The sequence below is a fragment of the Tamandua tetradactyla genome, chromosome 13 (genome assembly GCF_023851605.1).
Source record: "Tamandua tetradactyla isolate mTamTet1 chromosome 13, mTamTet1.pri, whole genome shotgun sequence".
NCBI lineage: Eukaryota > Metazoa > Chordata > Mammalia > Pilosa > Myrmecophagidae > Tamandua > Tamandua tetradactyla.
The window spans coordinates 12,917,127-12,938,586 of record NC_135339.1 but is presented as its reverse complement, the minus strand read 5'-3'; the positions used below and the strand labels follow the sequence as shown (position 1 = coordinate 12,938,586).

At 36.5% G+C, this 21,460-nt stretch overlaps 1 protein-coding gene across 4 annotated transcripts in view; it reads left to right on the top strand.

The window, feature by feature from the left end:
* Positions 1–20,978, top strand: part of NRG3 (neuregulin 3) — a 1,079,958-nt gene extending 1,058,980 nt beyond the window's left edge. For 2 of the 4 annotated variants that reach the window (XM_077124730.1, XM_077124728.1), the window contains exons 7-9: positions 9,113–9,240; positions 13,116–13,286; positions 18,980–20,978. In XM_077124730.1, the coding sequence (XP_076980845.1) occupies positions 9,113–9,240; positions 13,116–13,286; positions 18,980–19,487 (807 nt within the window). In that variant the 3' untranslated portion in view covers positions 19,488–20,978. Of the gene's footprint in view, positions 1–9,112; positions 9,241–13,112; positions 13,287–18,666; positions 18,739–18,979 lie in introns of all 4 variants that reach the window. The other 2 variants (XM_077124727.1, XM_077124729.1) reach the window with 2 other exon arrangements.
* The last annotated feature ends 482 nt before the right edge of the window (positions 20,979–21,460 follow it).

Genomic DNA, 21,460 nt, shown 5'->3' with positions numbered 1-21,460 from the left:
TGATTGTTCTGGAGAGGCTGGACCCTCTGCATTTCAGGACTTATCTGGTCCGGGGACCTATCTGGAGGTTGTAGGTTTCTGGAAAGTTACCCTAGTGCATGGAACCTTTGTAGAATCTTATACATTGCCCTAGATGTTCTTTAGGATTGGCAGAAAAGGTTTCAGTTAGGGGTTGGCAAGTTATGATAGGTAGCAATGTCTAGTTGAAGCTTGCATAAAATTGACCTCCCGAGTAGCCTCTCAATTCTATTTGGACTCTCTCAGCCACTGATGCTTTATTTGTTACACTTCTTTTCTCCCTTTTGGTACAGATAGCATTGTTGATCCCACAGTGCCAGGGCCAAGTTTATCCCTGGGGATCATCTCCTACGTTGCCAGGGAGACTTTCACCCCCAGATGTCATGACCCATGTAGTGGGGAGGGCAATGGTTTCACTTGCAGAGTTGGATGTAGAGAAAGTGAGGCCACATCTGAGCAACTGAAGAGGTCCTCTGGAAGTAACTCTTAGACATACCTGTAAGTAGGCTAAGCTTCTCTTCTACATACATAAGCTTCACAAGAGCAAGCCTCAGATCAAAGTCTTGGCCTATTGATTTGGGTGTCCCTAATGTTTGGACAGTATACGGGTATGGTAAAGTTTAATGATTCCATATTTTTTCTCCCATCCCTCAAGGAACTTTGCCAATACTTTTTGATTATCTGCTTAATATACTCTGGGATGTATCCAAGCATTATATTAAAGCTGTATAGGGTTAAAGGCCCTCATTCTTATTCTGGGCTCTTTGTGTATGGGTTGTTTAAATAATCTATCCAGACAGGCTGAGTTAGAGTATGTGCTACAGAAAATTTAGGTTCTAGAGAAAATAAAACTTTCTTCCTTCAGTCTCAAAGAGTAGGTGAGGTTCTAAAATATAGATAATGTCTTCCTTATTCCTGTATTCTGAATTACCTTAATCCCAACTTAATTGGCCTCATTCTTATTTCTAAATATCAGGTTATACATATATAAAGCAGCCTCTCAAAATCCAGAAATAACAGCTACAGCTCAGGACTAAATGTGACTACCATAAGAGCTTACAGTCTCGGTCCCTGTTTTTTTTATAAACAATTTTTATTTTCTAAATGACATAATACCATATTTGCTCTTATTTTTTTCTGGCTCCATTTTGCCTCACCAAATGTCCCACAGATTCATTCACATTGTTGCATGCCTCACAATTTCGATCTTTTTTGTAACAGCATAATATTCGATCGTATGCATACACCATGGTTCACTAATCTACTTCTCAGTCAGCGTACCCTTCAGGCACCTCTGGTCATTGGGCATCATGCATAATGTCCAAAGTCAATAGTTCATCAACATTCTCAGTTTTAGATAATTTCATTATTACCAAGAGAAAGATAACCAATAAACACACCAACACCGAATAGGAAATCTAAACTTCCCCTTAAATCTTGTCCCACCCTCCCTCCATTATTTACCCCTGGCATTGTTGTGGTACTGACCAGCAGTCTCTTGAAAGCATTTAGGCTTTTTCTATCAAGCTGTTCACAATTCTTCCAGAATCCTCCCCCTATTCATTTAAAAAACCATCCCATATATATGGTATCTGCAAACATAGCAGCACCCCACTTCTCTGGTACCAAAATCTGTTTTAATTCACTAAGGCTGCTAGAATACAATACACCAGAGATGGGCTGGCTTTTATAAAGGGGATTTACTTAATTACAAATTTACAGTTCCTTGGAAGAAACACAGCTGACTTTCCTCTGGATTTCCCAGTCACACGGAAAGGCATATAGCGATGTCTGCTGGCCTTCTCTCCAAGCTTCTGTGTTCAAATAGCTTTCCCTGTGGAGCATCCCTCTGCATCTCCAAACATCTGTATCTAAGCTGTTCTTTCTCTTCTGTATCCTTCTTTTAAGCATCCAGCTAATTAAATTAAACATCACTCATTGCAGAAGGCACTCTCCTTAGCTGACCACAGATGTAATCAGCCAAAGATGAATTCTATGTGCTGAGGATTTAAGTCCATAGCAACAGAATAACTGGGCACCATCACCTGGCCAAGTCAATGCCAGAACCTAACTATCACAGCCTGACTTTAGGTGTATGAATTTTCTTGAAGATTCAAAGAATCAACTTTTGGTTTCATTGATCTTCTCTTTTAATTTCCTCTTTACAACATCATTGCTTTCTGCTCTACTTTTTATTATTTCTTTTACTCTGCCTGATGTATGCTTAAATTGCTTTTCTTTCCACCATAGTTTCCTATGGTGGAAGTTTAGATCCGTGACTATAGATCTTTCTTCTTTTCTAATATAAGCAAATTATGCTATAAATTTATTGCTAATCACTGCTTTTGCTGCACCTCCAAAATTTTGATCATATGGTGTTGAGAAATATCTTATTAAATCTCCAAATATTTTGGAATTTTCCAATTATTTTTACATTGTTGATATTTCTAATTTAATTCTATTGAGGTCTGTAAATACACTTTGTATGATTTCTATATATTTTTTATTTTTTATTATTTTTGTTTTTATTCCTATATTTATAATTTGTTAAAGTGTGTTTTATTTCCCAGAATTTGTTCTATCATGGTGTCATGTGAACTTCATAAGAATATGCATTTTGCTTTTGTTGAGTGGAGGAATCTATAAGGTCAACTAAAACATTTGATTGAAAGTGATATTAAAATCAAATTTGCATTTACTGAAACTCTGCTTGCTTGATTTATCAATTAATGTATAAGGAGTGTGAAGTCTCCAACTGTAATGGCAAATTTGCTTATTTCCCCTTACAGTTTTATCAGTTTCTGCTTCACCTGTTTTGATGATATTTTGGTAGGGACACAGATGTTAAGGATTATGTCTTCTTTCAACAATATGAACTTGATATTCTTAGGTGTAGATTTTTTTATTATTTATCTTGCTTCATGCTCTATGACATTCTTGGATCTGTGATATGTTGTTTGTCATTAATTTTGAAAAGCTCTCTACCATTATTACTTCAACTTTTTGATCATTTCTCTGGTTATTCTCCTTCTGCTATTCCAATTACATGTGTGGTGTACCTTTTAAAATCATCTCACCATTTTTGGATATTCTGTTATGCTTTTTAGTTGTTCATTCTTGTTTTACATTCTCTTCTCTTTGTATTTCATTTGAGCTCATTTTTAGTGATGTGTTCTCAAGCTCACTGATTCTTCCCTTGACTATGTTCAGCCTACTGATGATGCCGTAAATGCCTTTTTTATTTCTGTAACACAGTTTTTGGTTTCTAACATTATCTTTTGATTCTTTCGTAGAATTCCCATCTTTGTTTACAATATCCATCTTTTTTGCATATTGTCTACTTTTTCTTTTAGAATCCTTGGAGTATGAGTAATATTTATTTAAAATTCTTTGTCATATCATCCCAACATCTATATGATATCTGAGTCAGGTTATGATGCTTTCTTTGTATCTTAAAACTGTGTTGTTATTGTTTGTCTATTAGTATACCTTTTACATTTTTGTTGAAAGAAAAGTATAGTATATTAGGTAATAGAGCTGAAGTAAATTGGCTTTTAGTGTGAGTTTTATGTTAATCTGGATGGTAGTTAGGCTTTTAAAAATGTTTCCACTAGCTGTAGATGCCAGGGCTTCAAAATATTCTAGTGTGCTTATTTTGTCTCCATTCCCATCTTTGGATTTCCCTAAGAACTCCTTGCTAAATAGAATTTATGCCCTGTAGTCTTTCAGTTATAATTCTCTTATACTGGAATCTTATGGATGTGGTAGTAAAGAGTTGGGAGGCAAAACGTTCTTTAATTTTATGATTAAATCTTACTCTTTTAGAAAGTCTGGGGCCCTGTTGTATCACCTTCACAAGGGTTTCTTCACTTTTGCCATTCCCTTAATTGAAAAAGGAAAGTTAAGAGGTGGGTAGAGTTAAGGAAACACTCTTCTTTAGGTGATATAAGTCTGCGATGAAGTCCTTTTCACTGAAACACAGGCTGCTGTTATGGAGCATTAAAACTCTATATTTCAAAACATACTCACTCCTACCAGAAACATAATATTATTTATTTGAGGCCCTTCACCATGAGAATCTATTGGTGTTCTTGGAGTAAAACCCCTGAAAGTGTGTCCTCCCCTTAAAACTGCAGTCCCCTTGAGATCCTCATTCTCACTCTGACATACAGCTTCCAGCAAAGCATCAGAACTACCATTTAAGTGGTCCTGTCAATTTTTCGTTCCACAGGCTTTAGGAGCTTCAGGTAAGCTGATCTCAACTATGATTCTCTGTTTTCACCTGTATCTCCAGATTTGGGGGGAATTGCCTGGCTACCTCAATTTTCTTATGAACCTAAGAATAGTCACAGAGTTTCATTGTGTTAAGCTTTTTTTCTTTTAAAGACAGGAGTGATGACTTCCAAGCTGTTTAAATAGTAGAGCTGATACCAGAAGCTCTCTGTAAATTCATTTTGAACTCCAGTTTGAAGGACTATAAAATTATCATGAATTTTTTAAATTTAAATTTAATTTTTTTTAGGGCTGGCTATGGTGGCTCAGCAGGTAGAGTCCTTGCCTGCTATGCCAGAGACTCGGGTTCAATTTCTGATGCCTGCCCATGCAAAAAATAAAATAAAATAAAATAAAATAATTTTGTTTAGTGTTTCTTAGTGTTCCCATGTGTTTCATCCAACTCTGTAAAGGAATAACAGCAGTTAAAATCTGGATCTCAGGTTAAATGTAGTCGCTGAAATGAAAATGATTCCTACAAAAGTGAGAGAAAGGAAAAAGGTCCAGAATAATGAATTTGAGATCAAATTTGTGGTAATGGTGCAAAACATTGCATTTGAATGCAACTGTATAACAATGTCCCAAACATTTCAAAGAAAAGCTTAGAACAACTTGTCTCTTATGAACACTATGAAGAAGTAGAGCAAGTGAGACTGATTCTATTTAAGAATTTTATCCAGTACTTTGGACACAGTCCTCCATCTCTCAGGACCAAAAGCATCATTTACCATAAACTAATGGCCCAAAAGCTGAACTCAGCTTCTTTACACATTTTCTTTAAAATAGTGAATGGGTTGCTGACTTTTACATATTAAGCAGTTTTTCTAGAAGATTGGGATGGTCCAGAAACATTTGGCCAGATTTGGCCATATAGCCTTCTGCAAGCTCTAAGCAGAAGTCTGCCCTTTCCAAGCTGGGTTTTCTGAGTATCTTAAGTTTGTTTTTTAAACCCATTAATTAGAAATTGGAAAAACGTAAGAGGTCTTGTATAGAACTTGGGCGTCAGATAGAAATTGTATGGTGTCGATTACATTTCTCTAAGCCCTTGGTCTTTTCCATGGAAGGTATGATAAACACCTTTGTTTTTTAAGAAGCATCCATCGAGGCATTTCCATGGCATATTGAAGCTTTGTTACTTGGGGTTGTTGAAAATAACCGTCTCTTCCAAATTATCTCTGTATCTTCTTTTTGTTCGGATTTGGTTTACTCCATTTTGCATGAAGTCTGAGAAGGTTCTATAAGCCCATTCTGCAAAATTCAGATTCTTGTTCAACATGTGGTCATTACTGCCCCTATGTGGTTGATTCTGGAAATACTTGAAAAGAAAACAGTTTGAGCTTTTGAACTTCAAGGTACATAGACTTGACATGTTGATTATTCCCTTAGTCCATACCCATGAAAATCATTTTCCCGATAACAACCCCTGTGAATAATTTATTTTATTTTATTTACCATAGTCTTGAGTAGTAGCATGGGAAATACAAACATGCACAAACACATGCATATACACATGTGCGTATACAGCCCCCAATACATGTATATGCACATATACAAACTTTGTATGTACATATAAATATATATATAACTAAATACATATGTAAGCACATGTACATATAAATACAAAATACATATCACACTTTCCTTATTTACACGAGAGTAATGAAATGCATCTTTTTTTGCACCTTCCTTTTATTCTTTTCTATTATTTTTCTATCCTACTGTACCTTGCTGTATAGTGTTCATTTATGGATATTTCTCGTTTCCGATTTTTCCCTTTATATTTGTTTTGCCATTAACAAAAGTACTATTGAAATATCCCAATAAATATATCATTTTGTAGTAATATTAGTGCTGGAAATTTCTAGAAGTAGAATTCTGCATCAAAGGTAAGCGTATTTAAAATTAGAAATATTGTCAATTTGTACCCCAACACATTAGTACCAACGCTACTGTTCTCAGATCTTTGCCTCTACTAGATATTCTTGAAATTTAATTTTTCACTGTTCTGTTTTCATCCTTTAACGATGATTGGAGTTGTTTTTCTTTCCATACTTTTATTGTGTATCTGATTTCATTCTTCTGTAAAATTGTTGTTCATACAATTGCCCTTCATTTTTTCCTAATGAACTTTGTGCAACCTATAAATCTTAATAGCAATTATCTGGGATATTAATTACCTATTTTTTCCAGTTATTTTAACTTGTATTTTGACATAGATAATAATAATTTTTGTTATTTAGTCTATTTAAATTGGTAGTTAATCAAATTCAACATATATTTCTTTCTTTATGGCTTTTAGATATTGTGTCCTGTTAAGAAATATCTTTTTCCCTTAAAGTTATGAGTAAATCTACCAACAAAGTTATATAAAATTTTTAAAATGTATTTTAATTAATTCATATTTTATTTAAAAATTATTAAAATATTAAATGTATTTTAATTAATTTATAGCATATAAGCTATAATATACTATAAATTAATTTATATATTTATATATAATATACAATATATAAATATATATTTATATAAATTAATTTATATTCAATGTTCACAAGTTCTTCTCTTATCAAAATATAAATATATAGATTAATCTAGATTTCCACTTTCTTATTACCCACAACTGCAATTTTTGTGACTTGTTGAAAAGGTCTTTTGTATGTAAAATCATACCACTGACGTATTTTTTAGTTGCTTTAGCCCCTTTATACTTAAATTCTGTCTTTTGCGTTCTGATTTGAAAGATTACCAAGTTTCCAAATCGTTGTAATAAGGATTCTCAATATGTTTGTGAATTTGTCAATTTTTTCAAACACTGCTATTAATTTTACATCATTTTTGAAGTTTTTTTTTAGGTAGATTAGGATTTACAACTATTTATGATGTGGTAGATTGTTCCATTTATTATTATGAAATACCTATCTTTGCCTCCTTTAAAATGCATTTTGTACTGAGTCATATTTTATTTTGATATTATTTCTGTGGCAGCTATTGTCTTTTTTCCCTAAGAATTGCTTGATTTGTCTTTGAACATGCTATTTAATGGTTTTCTCTGCTGTTTTAAATGAGCTTTTCATGACTTTTTTTTGGTACGGGGATGTGTGAATGCCCGTCTTTTACTAATTAAATTTAAAATATCCACTCATATTTTCATCACTGATCATGTTAGACTTATCCATGACATTTAATATTTATTCCCAATTTTCCGTACTTTCTCAGTACAGTCCTCCCATCTCTTCCTTTTTCTTTTAAACTCACAATGACATTTTTATGTATTTTTCCTCTCTAATGATTTTTATTTTTGTTTCATATTCCAATGATCATTAATCTTTAACACACTCTTACATTTTTTCAACTAGAGTCTAAAACTAATTAGCGTTCATACTCTTACATTAATCCCTTCTCAATATTCACAGCCAGGACTTGAAACCTAAAAATTGCCATGCCTTTATCCTGTTCTATTCTTTCTTCTCATCCATAACTTACAGCTATGTTAAAATTATTTGGACTTTAGTATCAAAGTGTTAATTTAAAAATCTACATTTATATACAGAGTTTACAATAAAAGCTAGCCCCCTCTGCCTTCTTGGATTCAATTTTTCTTCCTTTTATAATACTATTTTTAGTTCTTATTTTGTTAGTTGTCCTTAGAATCGATGTAAACATGAGGCTCCATGAAGCCACCACCCATTAATTAAAGATGGTGGTTAGTTTTGAATAAAACCACCATTCCCTACACTTATTAAGTTTCCTAAATTCAGACATAATGTTTGTGAAAGCTGGAAAACATCTCAAAATGCTCTTTTGTTTATCATGGTTACCCTTCCTTTAAATTAGTTCAAGTGCATTGTTGTCATATTAATTTTTTTCAACAATCCTAGAAGGAAGGCGTAATCATATAGATTAGAGATTTTAAAAGACTGATTGACTTAATTTTTTCGTCTATGCCTCTAATCATATTGGCTTCTTCATGTTTCCTCAGAACATCGCATAAAATTTGTAGCTTGGTGATACATTGGATACTGAATATACAGCTTTCAAAATCTCTTTAGTTTGGTCAACATTCTGAAGGTGTCATTTCTGGTGATGGTTTTCATCTGGAATTTCTAAAAAAGAAACCTGTTACTCCTTACTGCATGATCCAGTACCAAATGCCTAGGAAGTGTTGAAGTTGATTGAGATGCGAGGTGCCATTTCCCTTGGGGCAAAGTTATTCTCAAAGTGACATCTCTTTAGATTTCATTTTAGGCTTCTGTGCCTTATGAGATATCATAGTCAAAGCTGAAGCCAAAGGTTAAGAACCACAAGGAGTGAAATCCTTGCATGTTTCTCTTCTTAGACATGGTAGTGATTACGTAGTGATAGGCTGAAAATGAGAAGACATGGAGAATGGTGGCAGATGTTCTGAATCGATGTCTTCCATATTTCTGAGCATGGTCTGAGGTTCATTCTATCAGCATCTACTGAATCTACTGAATCCCTATTATCAATAACTTTGCTACTAATGGAAAGTTTTTCATTGAAATCATGTCAAATAACACACACCTGTAAATGATTTTTGCCTATCAGGCACAGTGAGCCATGGGGGTAGATTGAAATGAGATGGCAGGCTCAGAGCAGACATTATCTAATTTACAGGAAAGTTCGGAGCGAACGTCGTCAATGTGTGCGATCGGGGTGCTACTGACATTGCCATTATTCTCCCGATCAGGTGCCCCGAAGAAATTGGCATTCCATCAACTTTTCAATATCTAGATGTAGAGTTATGGAGCCTCCTCTGATCACTTATCCTCCAGCTCAACTCTCTGCATGTCATTTCTCACAGTACTCAAAGGCGGAAAGGCATCCTGTGATGGCATTGGAAAAAATGATGGAGTCAAGTTTTACCGGCCCCCAGCCATTCCCAGAACTCCCTTCTTCTGACAGAGGAAGCCAATCGGTCAAACATCACAGGTACAGGTAGCTAATCAAGGTGGGAGTGGGTGTGTTTATGTATGTATCATGGAATGCACATGCCAAGGATTAACTACTCAGGGGAATTGGTGGTTCTCCATCCCCCTGAGTTTGCTATGAAGCAGAGGCTCAAGCATCTCACAACATGTAAAACAAAGATGCCAGCTTCTCCATCAGGGAAGGGCACCCCTATAAGAAGCCCAAATGAACTATTAACTATGCCCATCAAACCTAGAGACACAGATCAGTGAATGAAACAACTGCATTCTGAGAAACTATTAAAGATAGGATCTTTCCTCTCCTGCTTTATCTCCATTTGCAAAGTGAATGACCAATTCTTCCCTTGGCAGCTGGTGTGTGTGTTGCGCCAGGTCTTACAACAATGTGGTTTTCACACAAAGAAAACTTTCTGAGGGGAAGAAGCCTGGCAAATCTCCTTGGGTGTGTAAGGACTTCTATTATCAATGGGGCAACACTCTCACAAGCCAACCACATACATTGGCTCTTTTGCAGAGAAAGCCAAAGATAAAGTGACCTGATAAATTTCTTGCCATTCTGTAAGTGAACAAGGGTTTCGGCCTCTTGTGTTATATAGATGAGGAATTTTCCAAGAAGTCAAGGCATTTATTCTAGACCAAGTGGCAGAGTCTGGGATTAATGTAATATGGGATTAATCTATATGTATATCCTTGATCTTTGTGGAAGTTTTCCAAAGATTTAAAAATCATTTTTTTAGCAAGAAATGCAATATTTTAAAATTTAAGTGCTTATAAAACCTTAAAATTTAAGAAAGTGAAGATTTTTTAAGTTATCTTTTTTCCTAACAATGAAAGAGAAATGTTTTTGGCCCTTTGTTTTCACATATCCTGGCAATGCTTTACACACCACGATGGCAGAAACACATATTATTCCAGGAAACTATCTTCTTCTTATCCTCCCAATGAACCACATGAAAGTGCTTGTTTCTGGCTACTTTACCTTGGGGATTTCAGTCACTCTTTCCACGAATCCCCACTACTTGATGATAATTTTTAATCTCATTTTACGTGAGCAGAGACTGCGACACCAAGGGCTTGCAAAATTATTTTTTAAAGTGGCTTAAATATCTTCAACTCAGGATTGAATTATGATTGCCTCTTGCATAATTGTTTTAGCTATTAACTAGAAGTTTTAGTTTATGGCAATTGTGGCATTTACAGAATATTTGCCTGTAAAAAGAGCATTTTTTATCACTGGTGCTAATGGAAGTTGCCTTAATTAGGGAAATTTATGAAATAGGTTCAAATCTACCAGCCTTTTAGAAGATGGATATTTTCTTCACAACAGCATTTGCCCCTGCTGATTGTAACACATTTTAAAGCAGTATTCTACTCAGTTAAGTAAAATTATTCAATATAATATTCCTTTAGCACTGTTTCACCATAAAAAATTTAAAGTGGAGATTTTAAAATAATACAACTTCTAAAGTATTTGGACTGTAATCTCATCATTCCCTCCTGCCCACCCCATCCCTTAGCAGTTTATATATGCTCCCTCCTAAATCTGACTTTTACTAGACTTTCTTATAGATTATGTAAGAAGGTCTTTAAGAGCTCTTCACTTTTGCTTGGTTCTATAACATTGGAGTATTTGTTGACATGCTTTGTGTCCTGATAGATAGGCAAGGTTTGATTTATAAAGTGCTCTTCGAGCTTTGTAAATTATAGTTTAATATATCATTGCTTTTGTTTTGTAAAACATGCAGTAGGCTTAAACCTTTTCGTGATTGATAACGTGGTCACTGATTTATATAGCCTGCAAAGTGCTCCATAACTTCGTGAATGCCACTAGGTTAGAAAGCCTGAATAGTTGATTGATCAATAGGTATAGAACTGTTTTGAAGATGGGTCACTAGTTCACGCTGGTAGGCTTTGTTGTGATAGTTTTTGCAAGTTATGAATAATTTATTTCTATTTGTGTGCTGCAAATATGACTCATTTGGATAACTCATTTTGAAACAGTTATTAATGCAAAGCCATTGTTTTTAATGTTTAGTCAAAAAGCCTCCATTTTAAAGAAGAAATCTCTTATGCCATTTCATATTATTTATAACACACAATATTATTGCCTTATATTTTGACTGTGTTACTCATTTACAGAAAGCATATACAATAGCTTTTACAATTTGACCATTTGATTGTAAGAACCTTTGTCTGATGCTCCTTTTATGCAGTATATTGACAGATGAGTAAAAAGTATAAGAATAGAAATTAAGTAAATAATAGGGAAGATAAAAGGTAAATAATTGAGCAGATTGAAATACTAGTGGTCAATGAGAACATAAGGGTATGGGAAGTATGAGCTTTTTCTTTTTTTTTTTTTATTTCTTCTTTTGCAGTGATGCAAATCTTCTAAAAAATGATCATGGTGATGAATACACAACTATGTGGTGGTATTGTGAGCCATTGATTGTATAGTATGGTTGGACTCTGTGTGTGTGTGAAGATTTCTCAATAAAAATATTTTTTAAACAGAAAATACATATGCACAGCTCTTAAAGTGAGATAAATCCAGGGTTTTCAATGATTAGCATCATCCTTTGAGTTGTCAGTTATGATAGAGGAACCATGAATCTCATCATATTAAGCACCTACCGTGTGCCAGTATGCTTTATCTTTTTTCTCCCCATAACAATTCTATGAAAATCCTGAAGCATGAGCTGATATTCTTTGCCTTTCTGAATCTTTCATTTTCTCTCCCTTGTTCTGTGCATTGGGAGGTCAGCAGACTTCTTTGTTCTCTGATTCATTTGTCAGACGATGTGGACTATGGGCACTTTGGGTAGGAAGGGAAGTGAAAGCCACTTCTAGTCGCTTCTGTCTCCCCCCTTCTTGGTTGCCCCAGTTTTGTCATAGCACCTGCAGGTGATCCTTTCCTTATAATTGACTTTCTCTCTGTATTCTAGTCCCTGCTCCTTCTCCTTGTCCTTTCAGTAATAGTAACAGCATTCCATTGTTACAAACACTGGAGTATAGTAGGATCCCTCGTTTTTTTTCTCAAACACATCACAAACCTTTGAAATAGGAAACACTCCTGAAATGACCCAGTTCAAGAGCGCCACCTATTTTCCTCCAAGATTCTCCTTGGTACAAATATCTTCCCCATCAAGGTAGTTCGTTGGTTTGAGAGGGCCTTACTTGCTTAGAACATAAGATATATCCCATTTGTGTCTTTTGCCTTTTGATGGCATCTATAAATAGTTATTTGGATACTTGAATGTATTAGCCATGAAATAGATAAACAGATGTCTATTAAAAAGAAACTCCAAAGAATAACAAACTGAGTTTCTCAAAATTGATGAAAACTTATGGCTGTGAACTGGGAATTTAACACATATGTTGAAAAAATAAGTGCCAATTAAAATAAAGCTTGTTTATCCAACCACCAAAACAAGTAAAAATATTCCCCACAAATCCCATCAGAGTTTCTTGTATTTGGATATTATCAGCATGGAATAACAAGTTCATTTTTATTTCTATTAAGATGACAGCTACCATGGTTTGAAAAATTGAGTTTTATGGAGGATGGGAATTAGGAGTTGGGGATTCCTTGAGACCACCTCTTCTCTTTGGCAGCAAAGCTGCAATAATTTCAATCAGTTGTGCTCTAAACTGGAAAGGCAGACACAGAGGAACTTCACTTTGTTTCCATGGCTCCAAGGGTCAGATGGATTTGGCAACTCCCAATCCCCCCCATTCACTACATTCATGGATGGTCAATTGCCCAGAATTTTGAGGATCTGCAGTGCATATGCAGTGTTTGAGAGGTCTGAGTAGCTCCATGTGAGGTTATTGCCATGATCTCTTTTTCTTGTTGACTTTCTTCACCTCCAGCAGAAGTCTCTCCTCTTGCTGCAGCCCAGGGCAAAGGAGTGGAATGCTCCATAGGAGCACCTTCAGGAGGACACCCCCTTCACCCCGAAGCCGACTGGGAGGAATTGTGGGACCAGCATATCAGCAACTTGAAGAATCAAGGATCCCAGAGCAGGATGCGATACCTTGCCATGGGTAGGTCTTAAGGGCAATGAAATTTAGGGAGGGTGTCATTAATGCTATAACTTTAAATTGAGTTATATTCTTTCTGAGTGTTTTATTCACTAATTCTTCCATTAATTAGATGCTTATGCTTGCTTCCACAAAAGATGAGCTAACTTAAAAGAATAGGCGTGATTAAGGAAATGCTAGATTGAAAAGAAATGTAAGACTAGGAAGAAAGCAAGTATATAGATATCTCAGCAACATGTTTTTATAAAAATGTTTCCTATATAAACATATATAAATACGTTTCCAGTATGTTTTCCTAAAACAGCCGGGGATTTATCTTTGATAAAAACAAAATAGAGGTTTCGTAGGAGAACTAAAATCTTCCCTCAATTTCAGGTTTGAACAAATTACTGAATCAATCCTTTGGATAGTCTAGTGAGCGATAAACCAAACAATATTCTGTAACATACCTATGGTATTGGCTTCCATTAAGCGCTCTTGAACCTGTCCCAAATAGCGTTGGCAGCATCATGTCAAAGCTCAGTTTGCTGCTCTGTAAGTTTATTTACAGTGTGAGTGTGGACAGATGGGCTTTAAAACCACGATGGCTGCCTCTCATCCTTACAGTGCAAGTGGTGGGTGGGCTTCCTCTGGGTGGTCACACACCTTACAGGGCTTATGGCTTGGTGACTACAGTGCAGTAGGAATTGTAACTGTCATTCACCTAGTTAACATAAATCACTCCATCAGATATGACAGTCTTGAATTAAATGGGCTTGAGTTCAAATCCCAACTCTGCCCCTTACTACTTCTGTGAATTTGAAAAAGTTTTAGCATCTGAGCTTAAGTTTTCTCATCTATACACTGGGAAAAATAATACTAGCCTTCCTGAAGCTCCTTGGGGAGAGTCGAAAAATATGTATAAAGAGCTTATACGTGGCACATAGTAAATAGAGAAGTCATATTGATATTTGTTGTCACAAGAACTGTCAGATTGTGATTTATTTCAGCTGCAACACAATTAGGCTTTATTCCAGAAATTTCAGAAGCCATTTCCCTAACTCAGGCCAGGTTCTTGTTTCATCCAGTTTTTATCTCTCTGGATGAGCCAGGCCAGGCTTCTATGATGATTTTCCCAGACTATCTCCATCAAGCTGAAGGCCAAAGCATGTGAAATGTCTTTCTCTTTTCCTTGGAGTGTGGGTATATGTAACTGTGCTCTGTCTGCCAAAGCTCAGCGATAGATTTCTTTAGGAAGTCTAGGAAATAAGAAATAAATAGCCTGTGGCTGGATTTTGTAATTTTGAAGCAATTCCAAATGGAACGTGAAATGTATTTGGTACACATCTGGGGTGACAGTTGCAAATTCAATATAACAACTGAGCTTTCCAAAATGTATAGTGCAAGTCAGGGAACAGTTTGTATTCCTCTTTGCCTTATCTCTAGAAAGGGGCTTGCATGTAGCCTAAAATTGCAACTAATAATGTTTCATAATTATCTACATTTTACAAATGACTAATGATGTCTGCTACTTAGGAATGTTTTTTTCCTTTGCCAAAGGAGAATTAAGTATTTGGGAAAAAAAATGTTTGCAGTGTGAAGTTGACTACTAGAGTAGGAATGAGTGAGGGAAAAGCCAGCTTAGAGACTGTGTGAGTGGGGGAGAAGCCACACCATGCTGCCCTCCTTGGTATTGGGTACTGGCATGGCTATCATTGCAGACACTGAAGGTGTGAGCATGCTGTGAACCCATGCCGGGTCACAGGCTCGAACCACACATACATGTATCTTCAAGAACTCAGAGCTTCCTGTTGCATGTTCAGGCACTGCTTTGTCTTTTACATTCTGTGTTGTCTATATGGTTGTGGTTTGTTTTGTGTCCATCACCATTTTGGGTTAAGAATATTATCGCCAGCTGGCTGTCCACATGTATTTCCTGCGTGTGTTATGTACTCAATGTTGATAAATGATGGCTCTAAATATAAGTCACTGTGTGCTCAGCCCAATGAATAGCAGGGAGCAAACTCATTTTCAGCTCTTGAAAACAACTATTTTCCACTCCCAGTGGACTGATCATCTTTCTAAACTGGAAATGGGATTGGTAAGAGAATTTCAGAGCTAAAGGCCCTCTTCAAATCTGGCCCTAACCTGGAGAGGGAGTGAATGAATTTGCAAGAGCCATCTGCCATCTGCTGCTTGTTTGTCAAGCATGTGGGTCCTGTCTGCTAGTTAGGATCCCAGTGTGAGTGGGTTCTATCCATTTAGATGGTGCAGCCACCTCCTGTAGCCAGGAGAAGGAGATTGATGGTTGACTCTTTCCCAGATGAGATCCCTGGTGTGCTGAAAACTATAGCAATGGCTCACAGAGCTTTAAGCTGGGTGATGTCAGGCAAATCAAACCAATGTCATCATATGCTTGACAGAAATAGATGGAATCACAAAAGTTGGATTCATACCTTCAAACTAGAAGGAAACCAAATATAGTGAGGGCCTGCCATTTCTAGTTGGTGACTTAGTATACTTCACCTCAGTTATTCTTCATGCATTTTATAGATGAACTAACACACCAAGAATCAGAGAGTTTAAATGGCTAGATGAAGGTGGCACAGCCCATAATTAAAAGAGCTGAGAGTGAATGCTGGCTCTTCTGACAGGACAACCAATATACCAGGAAAGGGGAGTGAAGAGATTCACAGTCATGGATGATGATATGTAAATGGAATCTTTAATTATATGGTTTCAGGTGCAAAGCGCAATTCTTCAATTTCATCAGTTCATTCTGATGTCATATGCCCCACAGGCTGGGTTTCAGAGTCTTCTGCAGAGCAGATTCCTTGGCATGACCCCTGAATTACTGAGAATCAAAACGAGTAATTAATTGTTGAAATATTTCATCTTTGAAAAGGTGCTTTGATTCAGATAGTTACAGACTAAATGCACTTGTCATTTATTTGTTGAGGCATGAGAGGAAGGGCAGTTCAAACTACTATTTTATAATCAATGAGAGAAAACATCAAGGATCAAACTTGTGAAAGAATCATAGACTCTCCAAATCATATGGAACTTCGAATATCTTCTAATCCAGAATCCCATCAAGAAATTTAGCACCCACTTAAACTTTTGGAGAGCAGTACTCAGTTTCTGCTCAAACGCTCAGTGTTGTGATATTCACAGCAACTCTACGAAGGTTAAACAGTGCAAATGAATTACTTCAATTAATCTTCACAGCAAACCCCTGAGGTCAATGTTACTATCTGACAGTTTAAATGATGAGAAAACCAAAGCTCAGAGAAACTGCGATAATGGCGTTGGGACTTGAAATCAGGTCTGATCCCAAACAAAATCACATTTTTAGAGAGTTCTAATTATTTCATCTCCATGTTTTTTCCATCCAGGCTTTCAATAATCTGACTCAAGAAGTGACACAAAATAGTCAATTAAAATTCCTCATTTCATTTAAGATCTTCCATTGTACAAAAATCAGCATAGTTTCACATAGGTCATTGATGGAAGTTTTTGCCAAGACAATTTTCTCTTCTTCAGCCTTTTTTAAATCTATCGTCCCTTGAATTCAGCACTCAAGTATATCAGGAAAATGCTTCAAGTTTGGCTTAGATTGCCTTTTATTACTTCTTAGCTATGTCACATTGTTGACTTGTTGAAGCTGTGATTAACTAAATGATTGACGATATCTACTCCTTTGTACAACAATTGTAAAAATGGTGTTTAGATCCAGGCATGAGAATTTGCATTTATCACCGTAATATTTCAAACTATTTGATTCTTTCCATTGACATAACTGCTTGATATCTATGTGGAATATAATTCTTTACTAGCTCTTTTCCTTGGCTCTGTGTCATTGGTAAATCTGGTATGCAGCCATCTTATATTGTCATGCCTACTAATGGTGCAAACAGGATGGTGCTGAAAACCTTGAAATTTGGCCTCTTCCTTATTGGTGAAATCGATTATTGATCAGAAGCTTTATTGATTATCGATCAGATTTTCAGTCATTTAACTGTAAAAATAAAGGTGTGAGATCCCCCATGAAATTTCCTCTTATGTGGCCACACGTTTTGCACAGCTGAAGATCATACGTCCCAAAAAGAGGTGTTCTGGTGTTCCTTGGGATAACCATTCATTAGCATTCTCTGGCTTTTAAAGTAATAATTGAAATAAGACAATTGGACTTTAACATCACCCTTTACCACTTACTGAAGTCTAAAATGGGGCAAGACATTAGAGTGCCTATTAATTCAGCTTATTCATCCATTACATAGTAATAATAATAAATAAATCACAAGGTTCTCATGAAAATCCAATGAGGTAACTGGAGGAGAAGTGCTTTTTAAAAGCACTATGTGAATGTTAGCTGTTGTCAATATGTTTGCAAATGGTTGTTAACTGGGTATAAGGGTAATATTTACGTTGAAATTCAGGTATCCATGTATTGGTTCCATCAGGGTTTATCAATAACCTACTCTGTGCCAGTCAATGTAAGATGGGATGGGACTACAAAGACACCCAGATCTGTTCCCTACTTTTTGCTCACTGACTAGTGGAAAAGACAGAACTGTAAATCGCTCCCATTGTGTCCTTCCATTAAAGACTTTTAGCTAGTATGCACGGCACTTCATTACCATTATTCTTAGCTTATATAAACGTGTTTTTAATTCAAACTATAATGTAAGTCAAAGGAAATGAGATTCGTTGTATGGAGAGTAGAGATGTTTAAATTATGTTTAAATTTTAATATTTAATACAATGTTTAGATTTAGACCAAATAACTGAGTAACAGAATACAAAGCTACTGTTTACATCCCAAAATCACATTTCTGTGAATCTACAATATGCCTATCTCATTTTCTGGCACTGGAAAGTTCAGAATAAGAAAATGTCCTAACCCTGAACAGACAAGAAGGAGACCAGCCAGATTCCAACATTCAAATTCCTTGGGCTGGCACAGTGACATCCTCAATAAACTGTTGCCAAGGGGCAATGGATTGTCTCACTTGGCTCCATTTGTCATGTGAGGAAAGCTCCTAGATTGGTAGAGACCCTATGGAACCCACTTCATCTTCAGCCAGAGGCAGACATAGGAATTGCCAGCCTCTTATTCCCATCTTTGGACCCAGCAATCTGGGAGTGAGGCAGTAGCAATGGGGACTGAATTCAAATCCCCTGTTATCAGTGTGAAGCAGGAAAACTCAGCACTGTAGTACACTGATACTTAAAACAAGGTTTCTTGTTTGCCTCCAAAGAGGGCAGCCACAGAAAATCTCCTGGACTAAAATAGGGCTGAGAGGGTGGTTGAGTGGTAGAGTAATGCCATTTTGGGTTTCCTGTTTGTCACTATGGAAAGGCCACACTTACCTGCTCAATCCCCATTTACTTTGTATTCTAGGATAGAGGTCAGGAAGACTATGTCCCACCTGCCTATACAGCTGTGGTGTGTTGAAAGATCCCTGGACTTAAAGTAAGAAGATCTGGGTTTGAGTCTCAGTCTGTCACTTATTTTCTGTGTGACCTTGGGCAAGTCACTTCACCTACCTGAGCTTCAGTTTACTTCTCTGTTTAACTGGGAGCATACTATCCGTCTCATGGGGTTGCTGTGAGAATTCAGTGAGATGGTGCATGTGGAAAGTGCTTTGTTGATTGACTATGGCTCTAAAGAAGCAGAACAGAAAGCTCAACCTGTAACTGTGTTTCTTTTTCAGGTATCCATCCAATGGCTTAAAAACCCAACAAAATGCATCAATAAATATGCAACTGCCTTCAAGAGAGACAAACCCTTATTTTAATAGCTTGGCTCAAAAGGACCTGGTGGGATATTCATCTACAAGAGCCAGTTCCGTGCCCATCATACCTTCAGTGGGTCTAGAGGAAACCTGCATGCAAATGCCAGGGATTTCTGAAGTCAAAAGCATCAAATGGTGCAAAAACTCCTACTCTGCAGACCTTGTCAATGTGAGTATTCCAGTCAGCGATTGTCTTATAGCAGAACAACAAGAAGTGAAAATATTGCTAGAAACTGTCCAGGAGCAGATCCGAATTCTGACTGATGCCAGGCGGTCAGAAGACTACGAGCTGGCCAGCGTGGAAACTGAGGACAGTGCGAGTGAAAACACAGCCTTTCTCCCCCTGAGTCCCACGGCCAAATCAGAACGAGAGGCACAATTTGTCTTAAGGAACGAAATACAAAGAGACTCTGCTTTGAACAAATGACTTGAGATGTAGGAATTGGTGCGTTCTATGCTTTGCTCAACAGGAAAGAGAGGAAATTAAATACAAATGATTTAAATGCATTAATTTAAGAGCATCTACTTAGAAGAAACCAAATAGTCTATCGCCCTCATGTCATAGTGTTTTTTAACAAAATATTTTTTTAAAGGGAAAGAAACGTTTCAGGAGGGATAAAGCTTATAACCAAGCTTTTGGCTAGAATTCTGAATACAGTTTCATTTCATCCCAACACTCTCCTCTTTGGCTCTTAAAGGATGCCAACAATTCAGACACACAGTCCCACAGCTCCAGTGACTTCATAAAAAAGCACTGGAGGCTACACGGTTTCAGACAAGCTTTTTTCCTGAGGGTGGTAGTGCCAATGAGCAGGCAGTCTTGGCCACTGGACTTGCAAATCCTAGCCCCTAAATTTCTATTCACCTGACAACCTCATCACAGGTTATGTCATGTCTACAAATGTAGTGTTTTCTATTTGATTTTTTGAAGGATGGTCCATAGACTCTGGATGGGGAAGGACAGGAGATAGAGGAAGTTTGGGGGGCAATTCACTCTACTCTTAAGCACCATCTTCCTCTGAAACTTGAAGGCTCAGGATATCAGAGGGAGGTATGCAATTATTATGAAAAAAGAGACAACTCACAATGTCGTGTCACTAAAATCATGCGAATAGAAATGTTTTCCTTTGAGAGTGTTTGGGGGCTCCAAAGGAGCATTTCTCAGAGTGCGTGTGCCTCGGTGTGTGTATGTGAGCGTGTGTACACGTGGGCTTGCTCACTTGAGCACTGGTATGCTGTATGCACATGTGCGTTCATTGTGTGTGTGTGTGTGTGTGTGTGTGTATGCATGTGTGTGTATTAAGCTTGCTAAATGTGTTCTGAGACATCAGGGAATCCGATATTCATAAAAAATTTCCCTCTTTGATCTGTTCACTCTAAATTTTTCCACTAAGTATGACGTTCAGTCCATAAGTTCTTAATCCAAGATCACTTGCATGGTGGGGTCCTATAAAACTCTTGACAATGTCTAGACCATTTTCTGGTGTGAATACTTTTGAAAGGAAAAATAATTGACTCATCTAATGATATCAGTATCACAAGCAAATTGATTGAGGATGTATGTTTATTTTGAATCATGCAGATTTAATTTAGACAGGCCAGCTATCAAATTGACAGGTACCAAATTGCTTTCTCATCATCCTCATTACTATTTATTTTATAGCAAGTCTACTCTGTGTGGACCCAGGTCTAGGCTTCTGTGGTTAGTATAGAAAGAATAAAAGGTTGAAATCACAAAGCCCAGACTTATTCAGTTCACAGGAAGTCCCTAAAAAGAACAGTAAATTGTGTTGTATGTTCATTTGGAATAAAGCAATATTTTTACCACTGCTAAGGTGAACTGAAACTTCTCCTGAAGATTTGTCTGTTTTATTTATCTTTACTTTCATGGGGCATTCAAAGAAATTAGTGTTCACATAACCGGTCTTTTTCCAATTATTGGTGGTGTTGAGTTGTTATGTTTACACTGTTTTAAATAAAAAGGCACAGTATTGAAAGTATATAAAAGATTTCTTTTACTGCAATTTGGGAAAACTTTGGTTAAATTTTCCTTTTGGAAGACTCACATTCCATAGACAAGGCATTGGATTGTAACTATTTCTAAATCAAACATTGAATGTATATATATTTAAAATTTTTATTTGAGACTAAGTTTTCTTTGTTGGAAATGCACTGCCAATTGCTCTTTGAGAACATATTTTAATATTGGACAGAATGCCTTCTTTAGCAAAAATAAGAAGAGCATTTTGCTATGGATTGACACTGTTTAGTGGAAGTTTAAGGTCTCAGCTGAAAGCACTTTGGTAGAACTGTATTTTATATTTAACCAATGGCTATGTGGTGTTTAGTAGCCATTCCTTTATGGTTTCATTGTTTAAATTATAGAGGCAGTATTATTAG